This window comes from Teleopsis dalmanni, chromosome 2 (assembly GCF_002237135.1).
Source record: "Teleopsis dalmanni isolate 2A chromosome 2, ASM223713v2, whole genome shotgun sequence".
Classification (NCBI taxonomy): domain Eukaryota; kingdom Metazoa; phylum Arthropoda; class Insecta; order Diptera; family Diopsidae; genus Teleopsis; species Teleopsis dalmanni.
The window spans coordinates 7,335,910-7,358,369 of NC_051847.1; the positions used below are offsets into that span (position 1 = coordinate 7,335,910).

The 22,460-nt window shown below is 27.3% G+C and overlaps 2 protein-coding genes across 4 annotated transcripts in view; both read right to left on the minus strand.

Annotated features, from left to right (window-relative positions):
- Positions 1-22,460, minus strand: part of LOC119684897 (putative uncharacterized protein DDB_G0292292) — a gene marked incomplete at its 3' end in the record, with an annotated part of 137,368 nt that overhangs the window by 58,149 nt on the left and 56,759 nt on the right. The window lies entirely within an intron of this gene.
- The window catches only part of LOC119684946 (alpha-protein kinase 1-like), a 29,339-nt gene that overhangs the window by 815 nt on the left and 6,064 nt on the right, over positions 1-22,460 (minus strand). The window contains exons 2-5 of one of the 3 annotated variants that reach the window (XM_038099104.1): positions 10,930-12,955; positions 2,542-2,754; positions 1,905-2,456; positions 19-72 (exon numbers count right to left, since the gene is read on the minus strand). In XM_038099104.1, coding sequence (XP_037955032.1) covers positions 19-72; positions 1,905-2,456; positions 2,542-2,754; positions 10,930-12,925 — 2,815 coding nt within the window. In that variant the 5' untranslated portion in view covers positions 12,926-12,955. Of the gene's footprint in view, positions 1-18; positions 73-921; positions 2,457-2,541; positions 2,755-10,929; positions 12,956-15,263; positions 15,283-22,460 lie in introns of those variants that run through there. The other 2 variants (XM_038099103.1, XM_038099102.1) reach the window with 2 other exon arrangements.

Consider the following 22,460-nt stretch of genomic DNA (forward strand, 5'->3'; position numbering starts at 1 on the left):
TATTAATAAAATACTTACTGTTTTCTCCGGGTGCTAAGGTTATATGAATATCTTCTCTACTGAGTAAAGGTTCTATTGAAAAAAAATTAAATTATTATTATAAAATATATAATTAAATGTTCGCAAAAAAGTTAGTTATTAATATTGAAAATTGCAGAAACAGGCAAAATCATGCATAAATTCAAATAAACAAATAACATTTATTTATTTAATTAAAACAATTTTATTTAATTTATTATATTTATGACTATTAAATTATTACACTTTGTATAATTTTATACATAAAGAATACCTGAATATATTGAAAAATCATATTGTTTGGAGCTTCCTTTTTAATTTAAGATTTCACGAATAACAAGCGTACCCTATACGCACACAAAAATTCTAACATACAAAAATATATAAAAGAATTTGTAAACTTAAAATAACATAATATTTTCATTTAGGTAGGAAGTTTGATTTTTTTAACAGTTTTTAGATTTTTTTTCAACTTTATATAATCTGTAGGAAATTAGACTTTTACTGTTTAAATATTTTTCTAACAATGGATTCATCTTTTAATAGATTTATGTAGTAACTTAAAGTATATATTTTAACAACTTAAAAATACATCGTTATTTAGTACATATGCTTATTTACATATCTACAAGCTGGTATATATATCTATATATATATTTATTATTTATAATTCATAAAATCTTTTTATGATATATCGTTATATTAATTTGAATTGTTGTTTTATATTTCATTTTTATCACAGTTAAAAGTCTCCAATGAAATAATATATTAAAGTCATTGATACTGCAAGTCAAATTTTTATTTTTAATACAAATTATAAACAAATTCAAAACAGTATTTAAGGTTTACATAAAAATTGTTTTAAAATGTTTAATTAATAAAACAAAGAAATATGTAAAAAAGGCTCCAATTAAAAATGATCGAAAATTTAGCGAAACATTTGAGTGAATTTCTAATTATTATTAAATTGCTACCTAGTATACTCCAGACTGTTTAGTTGTTACTTATAGTTGGACTGTTTACTTACTAACAAAATATACTACAGTTTACTTGAGTTCGAACAAGCATTCTCAAATAAAACGCAACTTTTTAAGAAGATATCGTTTCTTTTTATCGTATTATATTTATCAGATATTAAAGGAAATCGCATCTTTTTATATATTTTCTTATCATAATATTGTAATGTTAGATAAGTTACTTTACTAACTTAGAATGAAATCCAAAAATAATGTTTAAAATTAACAAGTGGCACCAAAGAAAATAACTGGAGTCACAAATCGAGACAAGTCTGTCCTAAATTTAACATTATGCAAGATGTAGCCATATTGAAAGATTCAATATAACTAATATATAATCTTCAATATTGGAGCATTGACATTTTTGACGCGTAAAAAAAAATTATCTAACATATCTCTTACATTTTAATAAGTGATATTAGTTTTAAAAAAATAAAAACTTAACTTACACATGCAAATATTAAACATCTTCTTATTAAAAACAACAATATACAAAACTATAAAAACTTACTAAAGATACATAAGAAATAATATAAGTAAATTATAAATATACTCGTACTTGCAAATGAACATTAGAGTAATAAAGCAATAACAACATAAAAACATAAATATTACATCACGTATGCAGAGCAAATTGTTGTAATTGTTGCTGAGTTAGATTAGCATCATTCTCTAAGCTAGTATTAGAATTCGCAACATTAGCAGTGGCATTAGTAACATTGCCATTGGTAGGTGTTATAATACCAATACCACGTATTAGATTGCCACTGCTATTGTGTGTGTTGTTATTGTTAATAGCATCATTCATATTAACAGCACTAAGTGCAGAATCAGTATTTGCAATGGTTGTTGGTGAAATTCTTAACGTACGCGGTAAAATTCTGACGTTTTCACAACATTCGCACATATTCAGTTGCGGATGATTACGGAATGTACACATATTGCAGGCCCACATTTCTAGCGGTTCCTCTTCCTCATTATCATCGGTATTGTAATCACTATAATCTTCATCATCGGTGTAATGCGGTTGATTTTGTTGTAGCGGTTGCAGTTGCTCCTGCTGTTGTTGTTGCTGTTGCAATTGATAATATTGTTCATATGTAAGTGGTGATTGCGACATAAGTGGAGTTGCTATTTGTTGTTGTTGTTGTTGCAGTGAGTTTGGTGTATTTATGATTGGTGTTGTTGTTAATGGACTTGTATAGGCTACTCCAGTGGGTGTCGAGCTATTGCTGTGATGTTGCACAAAATCCAAATGCTGTTGTTGATTTAATATGCCTGCTATAGGCGGTGGTCGCGATGGTCGCTGCCGTGGGAATGGTTGAGGTTGAATTTGTTGCTGTGATTGTGATTGTAATTGTGATTGTGATCCATTATTTACGAAATTACTTACACAATTTGGATTATTCGTTACACTTGGACCTGTGTTAAAGGCAAATCAAAAAAAAGTTTGATTATTAAAATAATAAATATTAATTTTTATATGTTAAAAAAATATTTTATTTACCTCGTTTTGTTTCTATTTCATTTAACATATCCTGACAATCAGAACGTAATCTTTGTATATCGCTATCCAGTCTTTCGGTTAGGCCAGGACTAATTTGCTCTGTTAATAAATTTATTTCCTGTTCAACCTGTTGAAGTCTCTTCTTATTATCACGCAGAGCTGTTGCTAATTTATCTCTTTTGGACTTTTGTCGCTCAATTGTTTTGTAAGAACCTGAAAATTAAACAGAGGTGTGCATATTAATTTTATGTTTCCATAATTTTATTTAAAAATATTTAAATAATAATTAAATCATAATTGTCATATCTATTTGGTAATGAAATACATAGTCCTTTTATAAGCTAGATGAAATTAACTAGATGAATATTAGTTGCAGCACTGCAAGCTTAAATATATATAGACCTCAAATATTGACTCCGAAATAAGAATGTATTATTTTTGGTACATTTATATTGATATAACGTCTCATAAATACCAAAGAGAGCGACTTAGCGGTTTTGGAGAAAATTTGGATTGAATATAAATACCTTAAGGAGAAAAGTACTTTTAGAAGTGACAGAATTTTCCACTTCTTCAATTTTTCTTTCAATTTTCTCTGTGAGAACATTAAAAAAATACTCATATCGGTCCAGCCGTTTTCAACTGATGTGCTTGCCAACTAATTATAATTAACTTTTATTGTATAACATAGATATATAAGATATCAGTATATACAAGAACATAAGTTTAAAAAATTTTTTATCATATATTTACAGGTATTACTAAATATAAAGGCATATTTCCAAAAAGTGAATAAAATTTTTTTCAACTTCTTGTATTTATATCTTTCTTGTATATATCTTTCTAGTTTAAATCAGTTAAAAAAATATATGTTCGTGCAACGAAATTGATAACTTGCTTAAAAATGAAAATATAGTAAGATTTGTCAAAGCAAAAAGACTCCAATGGACAGCTCACGTTGTAAAAATGGGACCTAAAAGAAATCCGGCCAATATATTTAATGCTAATCCGATAACAACAAGGCATAAACACAGACCGAAGCTGAGATGGAAGGAAAAGTTGTACGAGAACGCCAGAAACCTCAGTGTTCTGAATTGGAAAACAACTGCACAAGATCGAAGCAAAAAGAGGCAGGTTATGAAGGAGGCTCAGGTTCACACTAGACTGTAGTGCTAAATAAAAAGAAGAATAAGAAACAAATATATGTTAAGTATATCACTTTACTTTATCTGAGACATGTAGAATAAGAAACATTTATGTACTGATAAACGAATATATGTGTTAGGATGAGAATAAAGAATGTTTGAGATATAACGAGTGGGTATGAGTTTGGTCCTAATAAAAAAAGGCTGGATAAAAGTGAAGCAATATTCATACATTGATGCAATTGGTATAAATTAGATGTTGAAATATCAGTATTACATTGCTTAGATTTTTATTAAATTTAAAGAAAAATATTTATGTTTAATAAATGCCAGTGATATTTTATGTAAATCTTGCATTAAAGATACTAAGTACTAAACTTCAAGCTTTAAAGAAGAAATGTTTTTTATTTTTATTATAGCAAAAAAATATAAAAAATATTTTATATTTAAAATAAAAAAAAATAAAAAATAGGTCTAACTTTTTTCTTATTTTGAATCTAAAAATATTTTATTTAAATTTATAAGTGCGAAATTTTATTTTTAAAAATTTTAAAAGTAAACTTAAAACTAATAATATATAATTTAATAACAATTTTAAGTATGAAATAATTCAAAAAACAAAAAATATATTCGATGAGTAGAAACAAATAAAATATGCAAAACTGATGTAAAAATAAAAAAAAATTCAATATGTATATGTATAAACCTATAGATATAAAATTAGAAAAAAATTTTTATAAAATATTTTCTAGATTTTTTTTTTCTAGATATTTGTTTTGGCACACTTATTTGAAATTTATTTCTAAAAATAAAAAAAAATAAAATATACAAACGAAATCAAATCGCTGAGAATTTATAAAATAAGATAACATAATTAAAATTTGAATTTTTGGACAAACAATCAATATGATTTTAAATTTTGAAGTTATTACGAGAAAATTAAACACTAATATTTATGAATAGTTGATAGTTTTATATAACTAGTTAACTCAATTTAACGTACAAAACACTTTATATATTAAAAGTTTTGGGTAGTCGAAAGATTCATTTCATTCAATATATGATAATTCTCTTTAATAATCAACCATTATCTTTGGAACAAAAGTGGGCATCATTAAAATTTATACAAATTTAAACTTATTGCTAAAACATATCGAATCCAATAGGTATTATCCAATATTATGGGATTTACTTAATAAGATCAAATTAATTATTACCAAAATCGCAACGTTTTTATTTTAAAGATATATAACGTGATGACATGAAAGTAAATTTAATTTTATTGAAACTTCATTAAAGGATTTTATGATAGTGAAAATAAAAATTTGATGATAATTACAGAGAACTGCTATATATAGCGAACTTCTAATGTATTATGTAATATGATGAATCGCTATAGTAAGGTATCCTTCTTTAGCAGAACAGAGTTGATGGAGTGCGCTATCACCTTAAGAAAATGGGTCTGTCCGAAGAGATAGATTGTCGACTCTGCTTGAAAGCAGATGAGACTTCCAGTTACATTCTCTGTGACTGTCCAGCCTTGATCTGGGCCAGGAGGAGGTCTCTGGGTCGAGAACTACTCCCCCTTCTGATATTAGGAGGTCTCCAACGGCCGATATTTTGGCTTTCATTCGGAAGGTGAAATTTCTTCTGTTTGGATAGGGTCTGTTGCAGCACAAAAGATCAACCATGGTCGCAGTGTTCCGCTCCATTAAGAGCTGGTACCCCATTTATTCCTATTCCTATATAAGAAAAGAAAATCCTTACACTGCTATATAATGCTATATGTCGGGTAGCAGTGCAATAATATGATCTCTTTAAAAACAAGGCGATCAAGGGAACAAGGGAACAAGCTATTCACCTAAAAATTTGTTATATTGGTCGTCTACTATAATTTTGAAGAAACACGAAGGATTTAGGAGACAATCCTGTTTGTTTTTTTATCATGTTTTTCATTATAAATAATTATGTAAAAAAATAATCTCATTTTGTTGTTGATAACTTGTAATTTTAATAAGAAATTGAAACGAAACTTGGCATCTAATTATTATTCAAAGTTGCTTATTTCATTATTGACGGGCACACATTTTCGACAATTTCATATATAAAAACTTTGCTATATTTAACTTTCACACCGGAAAATTATATTTAGCAAACGCCGTAAACGCAAGCAATTGCATTTTTACGCTATAATTTTATAATTCTTAGTTTTTTCGATTTTCATCAATATTTTTGAAAACCAAATTAGCTATGAAAGCATTAGCTTATTTTGTAGAGATTTCAGAAAACATGATTGTCATTCAAATACCGAAAATTATTATCATCTATTATTATTAGCAATAAAATGAAATATAAAAGTATCTTCGGGATGCTAACTTGATGAGAAAACAAATAAAATGTGGGATTAAAAACTATTGTTCTCAAATGACAAATATCGGAAATATAAAGTCGCTATAAAAATAAAATAAAAATTGGAACACAACATTGAGGCAATGGCCAAAAGGTCTTAATGTTAAATGCTAGGCGCTAACACATAAATTCCTAGTTTCGATCTCAACTGAACTCAATTTTTTAGATGTGCCAAAAAGTGAACGTATTTCAAGCGATTTCTATGTGGGTAAAATATAAGGATAGCAATATTTATATTTTATACTATCTATGTATATTGCTCTTTTAATTGCCATGCATAAATAATGGTTAATTATAGTATATATTTTGAATGGATAGTAAGCGAATAGATTGTTTGAACAAGTGAATGCTGGAATCTAAAAGCGAGTAGGTAATGTAGATAGTTGATGATGTGTTCTGCGTGCATTAGTAACAGCAGTCAAAAATAAATAAGAATAGAAAGAAATCACATGTATAGTAATAAAATGAAAAAATAATAAATAATATGTATAAAATCCAAGGAAAGCTAGGAACTCAGCTTTTATTATTAATACATGTGTATTGAGGATAATTCAAAAAAAAATTATACTAATAATAAACTGCAGTATTTAGCGTTAAACATTCATATAGATTTTCTCATATTCATATGTATATAAATCCATACATATAGTTTAATTTTGTATTTGCAATCAGAGAACTATTGGTAATAAATATTGTATTATTATTATTCAAAATGCGAATCTCCAATAAGGAAGACTCACTTAGTTTTGGATCCGTTATTGTACTAAGAGCGATGTCTCTAAATTTGTAATTCATTTTTGATCAACCTTCTGGTTTTAATAATAAATGTTAAAAGTTTTACTATAAATATTTGTTACGTATTTAGCTCTGCCATCTCCTTAAAGAAGTCATTTCCTAACAAGTTAGTCTTAGTGCTGAAAGCGCCAGCCTGTGATATAATAATTCTGACAATTTTTGCAGAAGTTTCTGTTGGGGCACCTAATTTATTAGCCGGGTACATACCTATGAAGCAGTGACCTGCAATGACGAACGTAAGTGGAATAACACTATTTCTTGTTAAACTTAGGATTGTATTATTTCCCATGTGATATATTTTGGATTCATATGCAAGAATACAGCACTCATATATGGATTACTGGACTGTAATGACATATAATGAACGTTATAGAGATGTTAACTTTTAATAAAACTAAAAATTTTGTTATAATTGCCATTAAAATATCATTTTGGGAATTATACTACTTGAAATGTTGTTCTCATTTGTCGGTTCAAAAAGCCACATACACATGATAACGTGCTCTTATGTACTTTTAGTTTTGTTGGGTAAAACAATTGTCTCGTGACAGAGTTTATATTAAAACAAATAATAATAGATTTTGAAAGCATAAATAAAAGAAATATACATATATATATATATTCATAGTTTATATATGTATGTATGTATGTATATTTAAATAAAATTAAGCAGAGCAACGGTGTAGAACTCATAAATTATTAGTCTAATACATGTGTTAATAGAAAAAATTTTAAAATTTGTTCTCTTTCAAAGACCTCGAACTTGAACGAGAGTAGAAAGCTGTTGTCGCCATTTGTTGCACATAATTCACAATGTGTATATGTGGTCTGGTATGATCAAAAAATTTTCCTTATAACAGAATATACATTGATATAAATGTTCTCATACTCTCTAAATCGATTCCTCTTTTAATCAAAAAATTAAAATAGAACAACGATCAGTGGACGATACTCGTAGAAATTATTCCACACATACATGAAGAGAAAAAAATTAAAACTTTTTAATGTGATAGACGTGGAGGCGTTTCGAGCTTAAAAAACAATTTGTTTTTTAGCTCCAAAGATATTGTTTTCCTTTTAATTGTGCTGCCAAGTCTTTCAGGGTCGTTGTGGTGTGCAAAAAAAAAAAAATTAAATAATTATCTTTCGTGTAAAAACTGACATCAATTTTTATTTCAATTTATCTATCCACCGTTTGCACATCTACACAAAAATATATTATTTATTTTTTTTAATACAAAATCAAATATATTTTATTTAAGATAAGAATTACAATTTCACAATAATATAGTCCCATACTATATTTCGTAAACATTGTTCTGGACAAGGCAAAAAAAAACGCGTAACACAATAATAAAAAACTGGCTATCTTATCATAATATATATTTAATTAACAGACTGCACTAATTTTCATTTAAAAAAATTAATCCGTTTCAGAAGCTTTGCATATATACACACATATATATATTTAGCATACATGTATATATACATATATATATATATATATATATATATGATATATAGGAAAATGATAGAAAATGACATTAGCACTGATAAGAATGGGAACCTCTGAAGATAGTAATGGAATGATAATGACGTTTTATTTTTTAGTGTATATGTACATATATGACTATAAATAGATATTTTTCAATTTTTCGCTACGTAGTTTTTTATTTACTATAATTTTCTTTAACAACTGTTATTACTTATTTCATATATGTTGTAAAAACTTGAAAAAATGCTTAAAATTCAAGTTTAAAAAATATATTTGAAAAATAATATATTAATTAATAACTACAAAGTAAACTTTTTTGATGTTATTATTGAAATTCTTAATGGATCACATTAATTTAAAATTATTAAATAATTAGCTATGTACATATAAATATACTATGACAGCAATAGAAATTACCTATACTGTAGCAGAAGAAAAAAATAATTTAATAAATTTACTAAAATAATTAATGTACTCTTTGAAAAAGTCACACTGCATTTAAATTACTCTTAAGTAACTAACATAGTCTACATAAATACATGAAATTAAATAAAAGTTAATGCGCCAGCTAACAGTACCAAAAAAGGAAAGAAAATTCTAACTAACAATACTAAAGCGAAAAAAGAAAACAAGAATAAATTAAAAAATCCCTAGAAAACAACCACATCACCATTTTTAATATCAAATAAAAAAAATGTAAAAGTATCATTTAAGTTGTGAGAAATAACAGACACACAAGGATCAGCAGTTCTATACGATAAAGAGAATTTTCCGTTTAAAAGAACTTAGTATATACATAGGAAAAATGAAAACTGGAAACTAGCAAAATTGAAAATTTTACGTTTACTTAAAAAAATTAAGTAAGTAAATTGATCTCATTTTCGTAACTTAAAAATTTATTTTAAGTATTTTGTTTTATATAAAATAAAATGACAATTGAAATCGAAAGATCTAATCAATAGCAGATCTTTCATTTGGTCTTTAGAAAGACCGAAAAGAGCTTTCAGTTTCGCCAAAGAGCTAAAAAAGTATGGTGAGCTAAAAGATGCCAGTATGGCCCTTTATTTCTAATATTATTTCTTAACACATGAGAAAGCACAAAAATTGACATTGGTTTTAGATATTCTTGATCAAAGTGTTATCATATCTAATCATGTCAATTTATGTTTTATTTATTTTAAAAACAACAACGCACCAGCATAAAAATCTCATAAACACACCACATACGTCCTACCACATCACCCACAACCCACCACACCACACATATCCCACCACACTGTAATCTATTGTACTAGTTTTCTAAGTCCATGTAGATCATTTACCTTTACTTCATTTTTATTAAAAGTATTTAATAGAAAATTAGCATTAATCAATCAAATAAAATAGAATTTATATATTACTGGTAAAAGTATTATAATAAATTTATGAAATGAAATGGTAATTTACATAATTATCGTTGATAAAAATGTATTAATGCATTTAATTATGGAAGCTTGTCATATTTGAAAAACCCAAAATAATTAAGGGGAATTCTTAACGCGATAAATATAATTTTATATATATAGAACGAAAAGTTTTTTCTGATATACACATCCGTTAATAATAATAGCTCTATTTAAGACAAAAAAGTAAAAATGGATACATTTTTTTCTCTCTCAAAGTAGCAATCGTAATTGCTAACCTCTATTAGTTATTTGTAGTATAAAAAGAAGAAAAATGCTTGGACTTTCTTAAAAGTACAGTTATTCTTAAGTCAGTATTTTAATACTATATTTACTATATTTTTCAGTTACGGATATATATAAACAATGCATTTGCAAACAAACAGAGAAATGGGTAGCTTAAATCGATTGGTATATTACTGACCAATAACTAGAGTTGATATGGTCGGTCTTCGACAAACCCCACTTTGCGGCATAAACAACTTGAAAACCTTAAGAAACATAATTTTGTAACGTAATTGTGAACTGCAACTTATTTAACTTAAAACAAATAAAAAAAAAAAATAAAATAAACTGTTCGTATCAACCGAAGAAATGCTTATGTCTGCAATCACAACAATTAAATCTACCAGAGTAACGCACTACATTGTGTGCTTCATGGGCGCGAAATCAATAGAAAAATCGATCAAAATGTCTTATGCAAAAATTCTTAAAAATTATTTTGATTATTCAGCACTACTAGAGCCCTTTGCGCCTGTTGCCCGCCGTACTCAAGGCCAAAATAAAGGCGCTGTTGTTGCACGTATGTGGCAAATCGAAATAAATGCACTAACGCAGCACTTTTTTGTAAACTCAAGTGTAGAGTCTCTTGGTGCCTCCCTCCTCGTTTTTGTGTATTTCCACAGAATTATTTAAAAATAATTCTGTGGAAATACTTAGCAATAATAGCAATAATCTCATTTAAATAAATTTAAATAACTAACAGAAAATCAATATAATTTTTGCTATTTATCATAAACTTAACTTACAATTGATAAATTACAAATAAATATTTGGCATTTATTCGAAAGTGCAAAGTAAATAAAGATTTTATTCGATTTACCATCAAATTCCTTAGACAAACACATATCGTTGAACTGCGCATTACCGATTGCCACAGTGCTGTGCTGTAATTGCATTTGATTGTGTTTTTGTTGTTGCTTAGTGTACTGATATAGTTGTTGTTGTTCGGCGTCTAGAACGTTATGCTCAGAGGAGGCAGTACGTAATGGGTTCACACCACCGTTACCAGTTATTGAATCGTTCTCTTCCTCCTCTGCTGGATAGACACAACTTCGTGGCCGAATGCGACTTGCACTAAATACACCCCCTTCGTCGGTGACCGTTATATGAAAGTTCTTTTGATAACCGCGACGTGCATCGTACGACGTACTCGAATACGTTAGCCCGGTGCCGTTACCGTTTAGTGCTGGGCCTGCAGATATATCGATAGTTGATTGTGGCACGGATGCGCTTGGTTGTCGTAAAGTTAAATTAACCGTTGTATAACTTTTCTGACTATTATTAATGCCGCTACAATTACTTGACGTTGGAGAGACAAGAAAATCGCGTGTGTACGGTGGTTCGGGTTGTACAGTAATAACTGAACGATGTCGTATGGGAGATTTGAGCTGATTGTTATTGTGTGGTGTGTGTTGGTGAGCTGTTGGCGACGATAACGAAACATTTACTGATATTTCTGACTCGCCTGAGCTTATCGGACTGGTGAGAGTTGATGATTCGTTAGAAAAGCTACTATGCTGAGAATGTAGTGAACTATTGTGGTGAAATTGTGGACTGACAGCATTGTTCGAGGTAAGTTGCGAAGGTTTTGGTGGTATAGGAGGTAATGGTGCTTTTCTTAGTGGTCTGTGTGGTAGAGGCGATTGTTGCTTCTGTTGTAGCAGCTGCTGTTGATTGCGTTGCTGTATGTGCTGTTGTAGTTGTACATGTAGTTGTTGTCTTTGTTCGAGAACTTGTTGCTGCTGTTGTTGCTGTTGCTGTTGCTGTTGGCGCTGTTGCTGAGTTTGCAAATTTAATGTTGTTGGACGAGCGCGAGGTGGATGTTGTGGTGGTGTAAATGGGATTTCTGTTACCGCTGTATTATTGTTATTATTAATATTATTACTATTATTATTATTGGCTGTTGGTGTTGCCGTATTATTTGTTGTTTCATAATTAGAACATTCTTGCATATCACTCACACTATTTACACTCGTTAATGCGCGTTGTGTCGGTGTTATTGTTTTTGTAATTGCTGGCATATCACTTGTACTTTCACCGACACTATTCTGTGTAATTACACTATTTGAATTATAAACATCTTTGAATTTCTTATTAACTTTGTTGCTATTTGTTATTTCACTAGCACTAGCACTATGACTATCACAATTTTTTACCTCCACAGGATTGTGGGAATTATTGAATTTCGTTCTGGACGACGTTTGGGTCAATTGTAGGTTTTTTGTGGGCTTCGTCGCTACAATAGGCGGGTGCGTTGGTGCTGCACGTGTTGGTTTTAAGGGTGTGGGTGGTTTCTGTAAACTGTGTTGCGTTTGCAATTTCACTTGTTGTTGTCTTTGTTGTTGCAGTACTTTAGCTGGATATGCTTGGGCTGGCATCGGATTTGCAGCCAATTCATTACGCAACATTTGTATACAATTATCACGTTGATGACAGTTCTCATTCACGCACTGTGTCACTATTGTATCTGGTATGGTTGGAAATTCTTGTTTCATTTCATGAAATAAGTGCATAATACTTATATTTGTGCAATTACAGTTTGCTTTTGCTATATTCGTTGTTGTTATATTTGAATTATTTGGTATAGAATCCGTAGTATTATTTTTCACTGAACATTTGTTATTGTTACTGTTATTACTACTACTATTATTATAATTATAGTTATTGCTTAGAGTATTGACACCATTAACTCTATGGATATTATTACCGTTATTATTACTGTTATTGCAATTATTAGAATTTCTTTCGCTGCCACTTTCGTCATTATTGCTACGTTTTAATAAAAATCCTGGCGGCTTTGGTGGTTTAGCCGCCATTTTAGGCCATCATTTAAAATAAACACACACCTGAAAACCAAAAAAAAAAAAATCATATAATAAAATCATATATAAAATCATATATAAAATCATATAAAAATCATATAATTAATTTGTATAACATTCTTAAAACGCTCATAGAATTGAAGCCATTTGTAATTAATAAAAATCTAATTAATGTTATTCAAATTGTTCACATAAATTAATATTAAAATCATTAAACAATTATTAATCATTTTCAAATTTATAACGTAAAGTTCGAATGGGCTAAATTATCTGGATAGTCTATTTTCTATTAAGTAACTCGAAAATACAAAAAACGCGATTAGTTCTAATTAATCTAGTCTTTTTTTTTTGATTGTTTATACTTCTAGCTATAATTTCCATATGATTTATTTTTTGCTAAATCATATTTTCTGTTCGAAAACTATATAAAGTTAAGGGTTCTTTTTTTAAAAGAACAATTCATTACTTATGGTTTTCTAAAATTTAAATTTATATTACAAAAAATTAAATTTCACGAGAAACAAATTAAATATAAACAATTGTTAAAAGTAATAATACATAACGCAATTATATTAGAACTATAATATAAACTATATATTATATTAGAACTATAATGATTTACAACATTCAGAGTTAGTTATGGAATAATCCGAAAAACAAATAAACTATAATTAGTTGTCAGGTTAAATAGAAAGGGGTTAAGACTTTTATGACATGATATAGACTTTTCACGATCATACATTATTTATTAATAAAAATTTTGCTAGATATTGACAAATACTACCAGATCGGTAGTATAGAAATATAGTGGTGACTGATACTTAAAAGTTTCGATTTGTTAAAAAAAATTTGATATCTACAAAGCTTAAGATAATTTATAAACTATTTTAAAAATCAAATTCTACTAGGTATTAAATGAAAAAATATTTAATGAATCAAAACTAATCTAACTTATTTTAACAAACCGTTTCTAAAATATTGTGAATTTTTGCGAACGATTTTTTAGAAAAATTACTCTTAGGGACATTGTATATGGGTGAACCTTGAAAATACAAATATAGACAATATAAGTTATAAAAAAAAACCTGTATAAACTGAAAATTTTACAAATAAATAAATATATACTTATTTGTAATTAAATCTCAGGAAAATGTGATTGCGATATATTTTACTTTTTTAATATAGAAATTTGAATTTGAAGTTTATATTGGAGAGAAAAGTTATTGCTAAATCAATAACTTTTCAATCAATCAATAACGAATTATGCATTTATCGTTAATTTGAGTATTCGTTATATTTAGAGCGACTACTGTATTAGTATATTAAATGAAAATACTGAGTCGGGAACTTCTATCTCCATTTGTTATTGGGAAATCCACAAAAAAAAACAATTCTCATTCACATAGCTGGGTATATTTTATTCGATTAGAGTCATTCGTTAGCACAATATATCAACTATAATGGCAATGCTTTGCTGGACTAAGAATCAAGTATTCTATTGTGTTAAACATTGACAAAATATCAAACCATATTCGAACCTCATTCGAATAGTTGGGTACATTTTATTCGATTAGAGTCATTCATTAGCACAATATATCAACTATAATGACAATGCTTTGCTGGACTAAGAATCAAGCGTTCTATTGTGTGAAACATTTACAAAATATTAAACTACATACAATTTTTTCTGACAACTCTTAAAGTAATTAAACAGATTAATTCATTAATTCCATTAATAAATACTCTTTGAACAAATATCTTATAATGCATTTTTGTAAATGTTTCATAAAAAACATAATTTAATTTACAAAAAATAATATTAAAATCTCAATGGTATTACAAACTCTAAGAGCATATATTGAAATAAAATTAACGCAATAGCGAAATGTGGCAAAAATTGTTTAAATTTATTTTTTTTAATATTATTTCATTTCCAGATTTAGCGCAGACACTAATTTTAATTTAAATTTTAAAAATGTGCAACTTAAATAAAATAAAAAAGAATTATGGTTGAAGTATCTAATAAACAAATGACATGAAAATTTAAAAATATTTATGACACAGCACCAAACAGAAAATCGGCAAACAGCATAAAACAAACAAGTATAATATACACCGTACATAATATGTATAATAGAGATATAGATTCAAATTTTGAGTAAAATTTTTACCCTTTAAGCTTAGTATATATAATTTTTAAAATAAATAAAAAAAAATTACACTGAAGCAGTTAAGCAGATAACAATGGCTGTATTTTAGTTAGTTTTGATTTAGTTTGCTGTGATTTAATTTATGTTTTTATTCGCCTCGATTATCTACATTAATTACTCACATTTTTAAAATAAATTTAAACAAATTTATAATTTAAATAATTTATTTACACGAATGAGTATTCGTTTTTATTAACTTTTATTTTATTTGTTTTTTATTTTTATAAATTCTATATATATGTAGTAACTGTCAACATTTAGTTATTACACTACACTATGCTTTCTTTTTCATTTTTTATCTTTAATTATTTTCCTTGAGAAAATTGTAATTAATTATATTTTTTTTAAATATTTTGCAAAAAATTGCCATAAAATTATGAATTTTTTTTACACAACAATTCGAAAAACGCAGAAAAATGTTTTTGGCGATATTTTCTTTACGAGATATAAGCGCGTTTGTTCGATTTAAATGCTAGAAGATAACTAAAAATTCTGCAAATAATCTACGATATTCTGCAAAGAAACAAAACAAACAGATTTATACATATACATATTAATACATATTATATATACGTATAAAAATCTGTACTGAGGTATACGAAAAACTTGAAAATGTGCTTTTTTAATATGTCGTGTGAAAGAGTCTAGGCGATTGTGCGAGAGCAGGTCGCACTCGGCGTATACGTTACATGTTTTATATTTATTATTTTTTGTTCCCACAATATCCCATAGTGGAATATTAAAAACAAAAAACAAAAAATAATTAAATATTCCAAACATATAAAACAATTTCTTTTGGCCTTTGAATTGATAAGATAAAATATATCGACTAATTTGTATTAATGTAGACACTATATACGTAAACGATATATGTTACTTGGTAGTTCTCTCATATACACATAAGATATTTATTATTTTTAAGCTTAATACAAATTAAGCCTTTTTCGATTGTATTGAAGTGGGCAAAAAGTATTCGGCGGCTTTCTACTTTCTTGACTTTGAAATGGTTATTATTATCTGCTAATTATTTTATTTATTTGATAAAAAGTTTGATATATTTAACACTTTATTATGATAATAGTAACAGAAAAGGAAAAATGTTAATATAGTATATTCGTAAAAAGATTTTAGCTGTTTATGGTGCACTTACTTTATCAAATTCAACTGTCAAGAAATTGCTCGCTAGAATTTTAGATGAGACAAAGACACTTCACTCTGATTGACTATGAACGAAAAACTCGATAAAATTGTAAATTAAGTTTAAAAAGATGGACAGGACATGTGAAATCTCGCAACATATCAAAACGACTGACAATTGATGGACCGAAATTTAATCTGTAAAACGAAAAGTGTGTGATAAAAACTAATTGTTATACGATAATGTCGTCTAAAAACAATCTTGATCTAAATACAATGACCAAATTGTGGCTAAGTGGAACTTACAAGTCAGAAAGTAATGCTATGTATTTAATAGGCAAATGATTGATTTCAATGTCTACTGTCAATAATGCCGTTGCAATAAAAAAATAGGTGAAAAATGAAATAAGAAATGTTTTGTTATATCACGATAGCTATATAATATTTATGTAATACGAGAAATATTAGGACTTCTTGAAACTAATAATTATGTATTTTGAGTTTTATATTTTTCAATTAAAATTGTTACCCCATAATTGTATTCCGGCTAATAGTTTTCTGATTCTTTCGTGAAAGTAAAACGTCAACTTCCATAACATGATGAGAATTATTGTTATTATACTATTTTTATTTTACATTATATTAATTGACATAAATTTACTTGCCATAAAAGATAATAAAAAGGTAATGGGATGGTCAAAGAGGGGTGAAATCGTTTGCAGATCTTCCAACCACATTCATCTGTTTTAAAGCTAAGTTCAAAATAAATTCGACTATTATAACCAATAGTGTCTACTTGGAGGAAACCAGAGGTGGTTTAGAAACTGAAACCAATTGGCCCAGTTTTGACCGAATTATTTGCATTAGTTTTATCAATCACTATAAATTATAGAATATAAATCACTATAATTATAGAATTTCTTTCGATATGTGATTCATCAAAAAAGCATGAATTGTCTTTCAGTTTGATGAAAGGACTGTTTAACTTTCATAATCAATACATTATTTTACTAGTTGCATTTATTATTTTTCGGAAATACACTATTTTAAAACCTGATAGTTATTATTTTAAACTATAAAAGAATATTTTTCTATATCGTGCGGGTATAATCGCATTTTATTTTAATTTGGGAGTTATTACACCAACGGATTTCTTAAAACCATTAATAATATATTAAATGAATAAAAAATTATTGAATTACTAACTCAATCGATAGCAAATACCAATTACGCTCAGGTTAGATTGGAGTAGCGCCCTTGTACACTAAAACCCACTTGAGCTCAAATAATAGCCCGTTGTGATACCACGGATTAGCGTATTAGCGTTGTTCATACGCAGACCACTAGGACCTACATAAAGACCGCAGGTCCTGAGAATTAAGGCGAGAATAACATTCCGATTTATAAATAACCAACAGTTGATACAACAAAGATTCCTTAAAGGAATCGATCATCCATCTTATATATTCCTTGTTTTCAATTATAAAGTGGGTAGACGAACCAATGCAAATAGATAGAGTATTCATTTGTGTTGGTACTTAAAAATACAAATTTTCAGTTCATTGCATATGAACAAGAACAGAGCTAATAAAATTTAAGTATAGATTTTATTAATTGAGAATTTCAGATATATATATATTTTACGTAGAACGAAAAGAAATAATTTTGATATTTTAATATTTTTATATGCAGGTATATAGTAAAATATGATACAAATATGTGCAGATATAAAATTTTATTAAAAATAAATGCAAAACAAATTCTTAGAGATATCGAAATGGTCAAATGGCAAAAAAAAAAAAATTAAATAATTTATTTCTTATATATCCGATAGAAAGATCAATTTTGTTTTTATATATTTTCTGCATATATAAGATATAAAAGAATATAAAATTTTTTATTTATTTAGCATTTTTCATTAAAACATTTCAATTTAATATTTCGAAAATAACCGAAGTGTAGGTGTAACGAAAAAGTCGAAAATTGAATGAAAATAATTTTATATATATATTTTTAAATATATACGAGTATATATGTATGTTTAGTATGTTCATAATTAAAAGGAAATAGAAATATCATAACAAAATATTGGATATATTTTGAACAATAAGAATAGCAGTACGAACTAGTATAAATAAGTATGTCTGTATGTTTGTAAATAAATGATATACATACAGACCCACGAATTAAACCGACCAATGTAGGGAAAATATAAAAGTTTAAAAACAATTTTTTCCCATCGCGAAAAACATCTTAACACAAAATTCACATACAAAACAAGTACAAAAATACTGTGATTTATGAATGAAAACTATTTTAAATGCTTAATTAATATTGTTTTGTTTAAAAAGAGAAAAACACTACACAACAGATAAATATTCGTATTCTCATTTCGTATTGAAATAAGAATTGCATTCGATTTAAGAACTTTACTGTAGTCTACAGGAATTAGTACAAATGCATCAAAGAATAATTTACATATTCATTTGTGAATAATTTCAGATTGTTTTTTATAAAATTATTTAAAAAAAACTTAAATATATCTATGAAATTCATTAAATTATAAAAGTTTATATGCGATGCACAACCTGAAGTATTAAGGGGTTTGCAAAAAAAGTATCTTATTGAAAGCAGTTTATGATTACAATATATGTAAATATACTTTAAAACAATTACTATATAAATTAGTATAAATGTATGTTTGTAAATATTTCACTTATAAATGTACATACACACATAAAAAATTAGAACTTTGTACATTGTTTTTTGTGATACATTTTTTTTGTTTTTATAATGAGGGAAATCCCATATTTTATGTATGGCGTATAATAAAAATAATAGCAAAAATAAAACAAAACAAATTTATCTTTTGACAAAGCAGTTTTTATATACACAGAAACAAACTCAACAATATTTTCATAATAAAATTATTATTATTTTTTTTTATTAAGCGGGAATTTATCAGCTTAATTATGAAAAAACTATACAAGTTCATTTAATTGCATAAAACGTGTAGTGAATGTGTAGTGATATATGCAAATTAAGAAAACATATATAAAATAATATATAAAAACAAATACGTCACATATTAATATGAGAATAGGTGTGTTAAGGTGTGTTAAGTTAATATACAAAAAAAACCATAGTCTCTTCTTTTCACTGGTACTTTTTTATAACTTCAATATAGAATAACAGCACTCAAGCAGGTGATTATTAATTTGTCTGTCAATTAACATCATCTTTTTATTAAGGCCGTGTGCGAGTTCGAGTAAATTGAGGTAAAGAAAATTAAAATTTCCTGGTGATATTTTGCACTGCACGTATGTAAATATTTATTTATTGCACTTATTTACTATTTTTGTTTAAAAGTTTTCAAAGTTCATTATTTATTTATTAAACATCTTATTAAATTTTCACAATGGTAACACCTAATTTACCTAATTTTATCTAATTTACCCTACTCGAGATTCTGGTAAGTACCAACATTCGCTACCATACCGACATTCGCTACATACTATTTCTCTCAATTTACTCGAACTCGCACATGGCCTTAATTATTCGGTTTAAATTTGTATCAGTAGGTCTGTTAATAAAAATATTTGTGACATTTAAGTATAGAAGACTTGAAGGTAATCCATTAATGACAAATGTATCCTGAGCAGTATACTCTTTGCCTTTGTTTATAATTGAATCGTACTCGATTAGAATTATTGATAACTTGATGGGAAATATTGAATGAGGTCGAGTCTTAAATATTCGTAACGATTAATCAATCGATATTATTTTGACTCATTTGATCAATTGTATTTGTTTTCTTTAAATGTAAAATCCTACGCCTGTAAAAAGTCTACCCTTCACTATATAGTATTATTATGAAAAAAGATGCTACTTAATATATCATCGAATTTATCCCAAAATACAATAGACCTATAATGCTAAAAATAAAAGTCATACCACTTAACAATGATATTATAATACTTAGTGATATCTATGAAGAGATACGGATGTGGAGGGCATATGTTGATAAACTATTTTCAAATATCACTAGATCACATACGACAACTTGAATATGTAAATGCGAAAAAGAAAGAGGAAAATCGAAATCTAGTGTTAAAAGATGCACTTGGAAACCGCAAAATATCGTTATATGTTCAAATCTTAGTTCATTACTGCAAAAAGGTTTCCAAAGATGTATTCTTTTGCTATATAGGAATTCTGACCTATATCACAGAAGTATGAACTTTGCAAATAGTAGATGATATCAAATCTCTTGAATTAGAAATCATTGCAATGATTCTATAAATACCATAGATATATCCGTTTACGGTCAATGAAGTTATGCTAAAAATAAATTGGGATCGAAACTATGCTACAGAAGTCGGATGTTTAAAAATATTAGATATATGTATAAATGCGCAAGCTCCTTAAATTATAGGTCATTCGAATGATTCTATAAAAAACATAGATGAAGAACCATATTACGATCAATGAAATTAACTTATCAAAGCTACGATCGATCCGTTAAAAAAATATAAAATTACTATCTGGAACATATCATGAGAAATTGCAATTACGAGCTATCACAAATAGTTATCTATGAAAAATGAAGTATTGCTTAAAAGAAATTTCAACAACTTTGAAAATCTGTATAATGAATCGAATTTTTTAAATGTAAGTAACCATATGGTTTCTATATGACGTGGTTAGAAGCGATCCGAAGAAATAGTTTAAAATCTTAAATTTTTATTCTATAATTATGTATATCTTTAGATCATGTAATGGATCAAATAGAACCAAATCTAATATGACAATTATTATTTGTATTGTACGTTTTAAAAGTATTTCGTCAAATATATGTACTTTTAATTGATATTAATTAAAGTAATTTTTTATTGTAAAATCAACCGATTAGGCTTAACAACAAATATAGACTTATGAATGTTATCAGGCTATCGCATCTACGAAAATTAAAATTTGTATTATACCTTTCGCATATATTAATACTTTTTGATGAGACCATTTTTAAATTATTTTAAAGAAATATCCAGAGAGTACTTACAGAGAGCATATTTATAAATAAAATTGTATATTTTTATACACAAAATCTGTTTTGTAGTTTGTTTATTTGTCTTTCTGTTCGCTTGTTTTGAACGTCGCGTTCTTTGGTTAACAGTGCAGTGCATACGTAAACGACCTTCACAATTAGCGATATGGATTCTCGAAGAACTTACGTCAAAAGAAAAGTTAAATGGACATGTTTATATAGAAAAAAACGTGTATATATGGTATTTCCTCTGTCTGTAAGTATGTATGCAGATCGCCGTGTTTGTCGGTCGAGAAAAATATTCTGCGCATAAAGTTTTATTTTTCAGGGGTAAAATAAATGCGTAGGTTATTCCCATTTCATGAATATATCAGACAATGAGGAGTATGGCGAAGAAGGTGATTTAGGTGATTAAAATTACAATACAGTAAGTAAAATTAATAGTAATATGTAGTAATAAATATAGTATTCTTTTTTAAAATCGATTACAACTAGTGAAAGATAGCGTATCTATTAAGACAAATAATGTAAAAGAATGTTTTATTGAAAGCTCGAAATGCAGTGACAATACCATGATTATTATAGGGAGGCGAATCCGACACCAATGGCTTTTTTTTGTGGAAACTGAATAGGTCACCAGTTTTTTGTTGTTGTAAACTATCAGTGCTGGTTGCAGTAAAGACTGCGTCAATATTCTGGACCTACTCTTTATATTCTATGACCAAGAGCTTCTCACCAATTCTAGGTTACCCGATCATAATCAAAAGTTCAGGTGTTTATTGATAAACAGATCATTTCTGAACTGGATTGGTTTGATGAATTTCTAAGAATCACATCACAAACTGCCAGCCGTAAAACAACTCAGATTTGGAATACGTTTATTATTAATCTATAAATCAATATAGATCAATATAGGCGCATTAAAATAAATAAATTATTATACAAGTTGAAGCAAGACAAACAACAATTTTTAGAATCAGCTGCTAAACATAAAAAACAAAATGTATGAAGCCGCGTCTAATGCCTTTTAATCTTTTGACTCGGTACACATTCAATATAGAATATAATTTTTAAATTTAAAATTTAAAAAAAGAAAATTTAAAAAGCGTAAAGCAGAAATAATTTAAAATTTATAAAA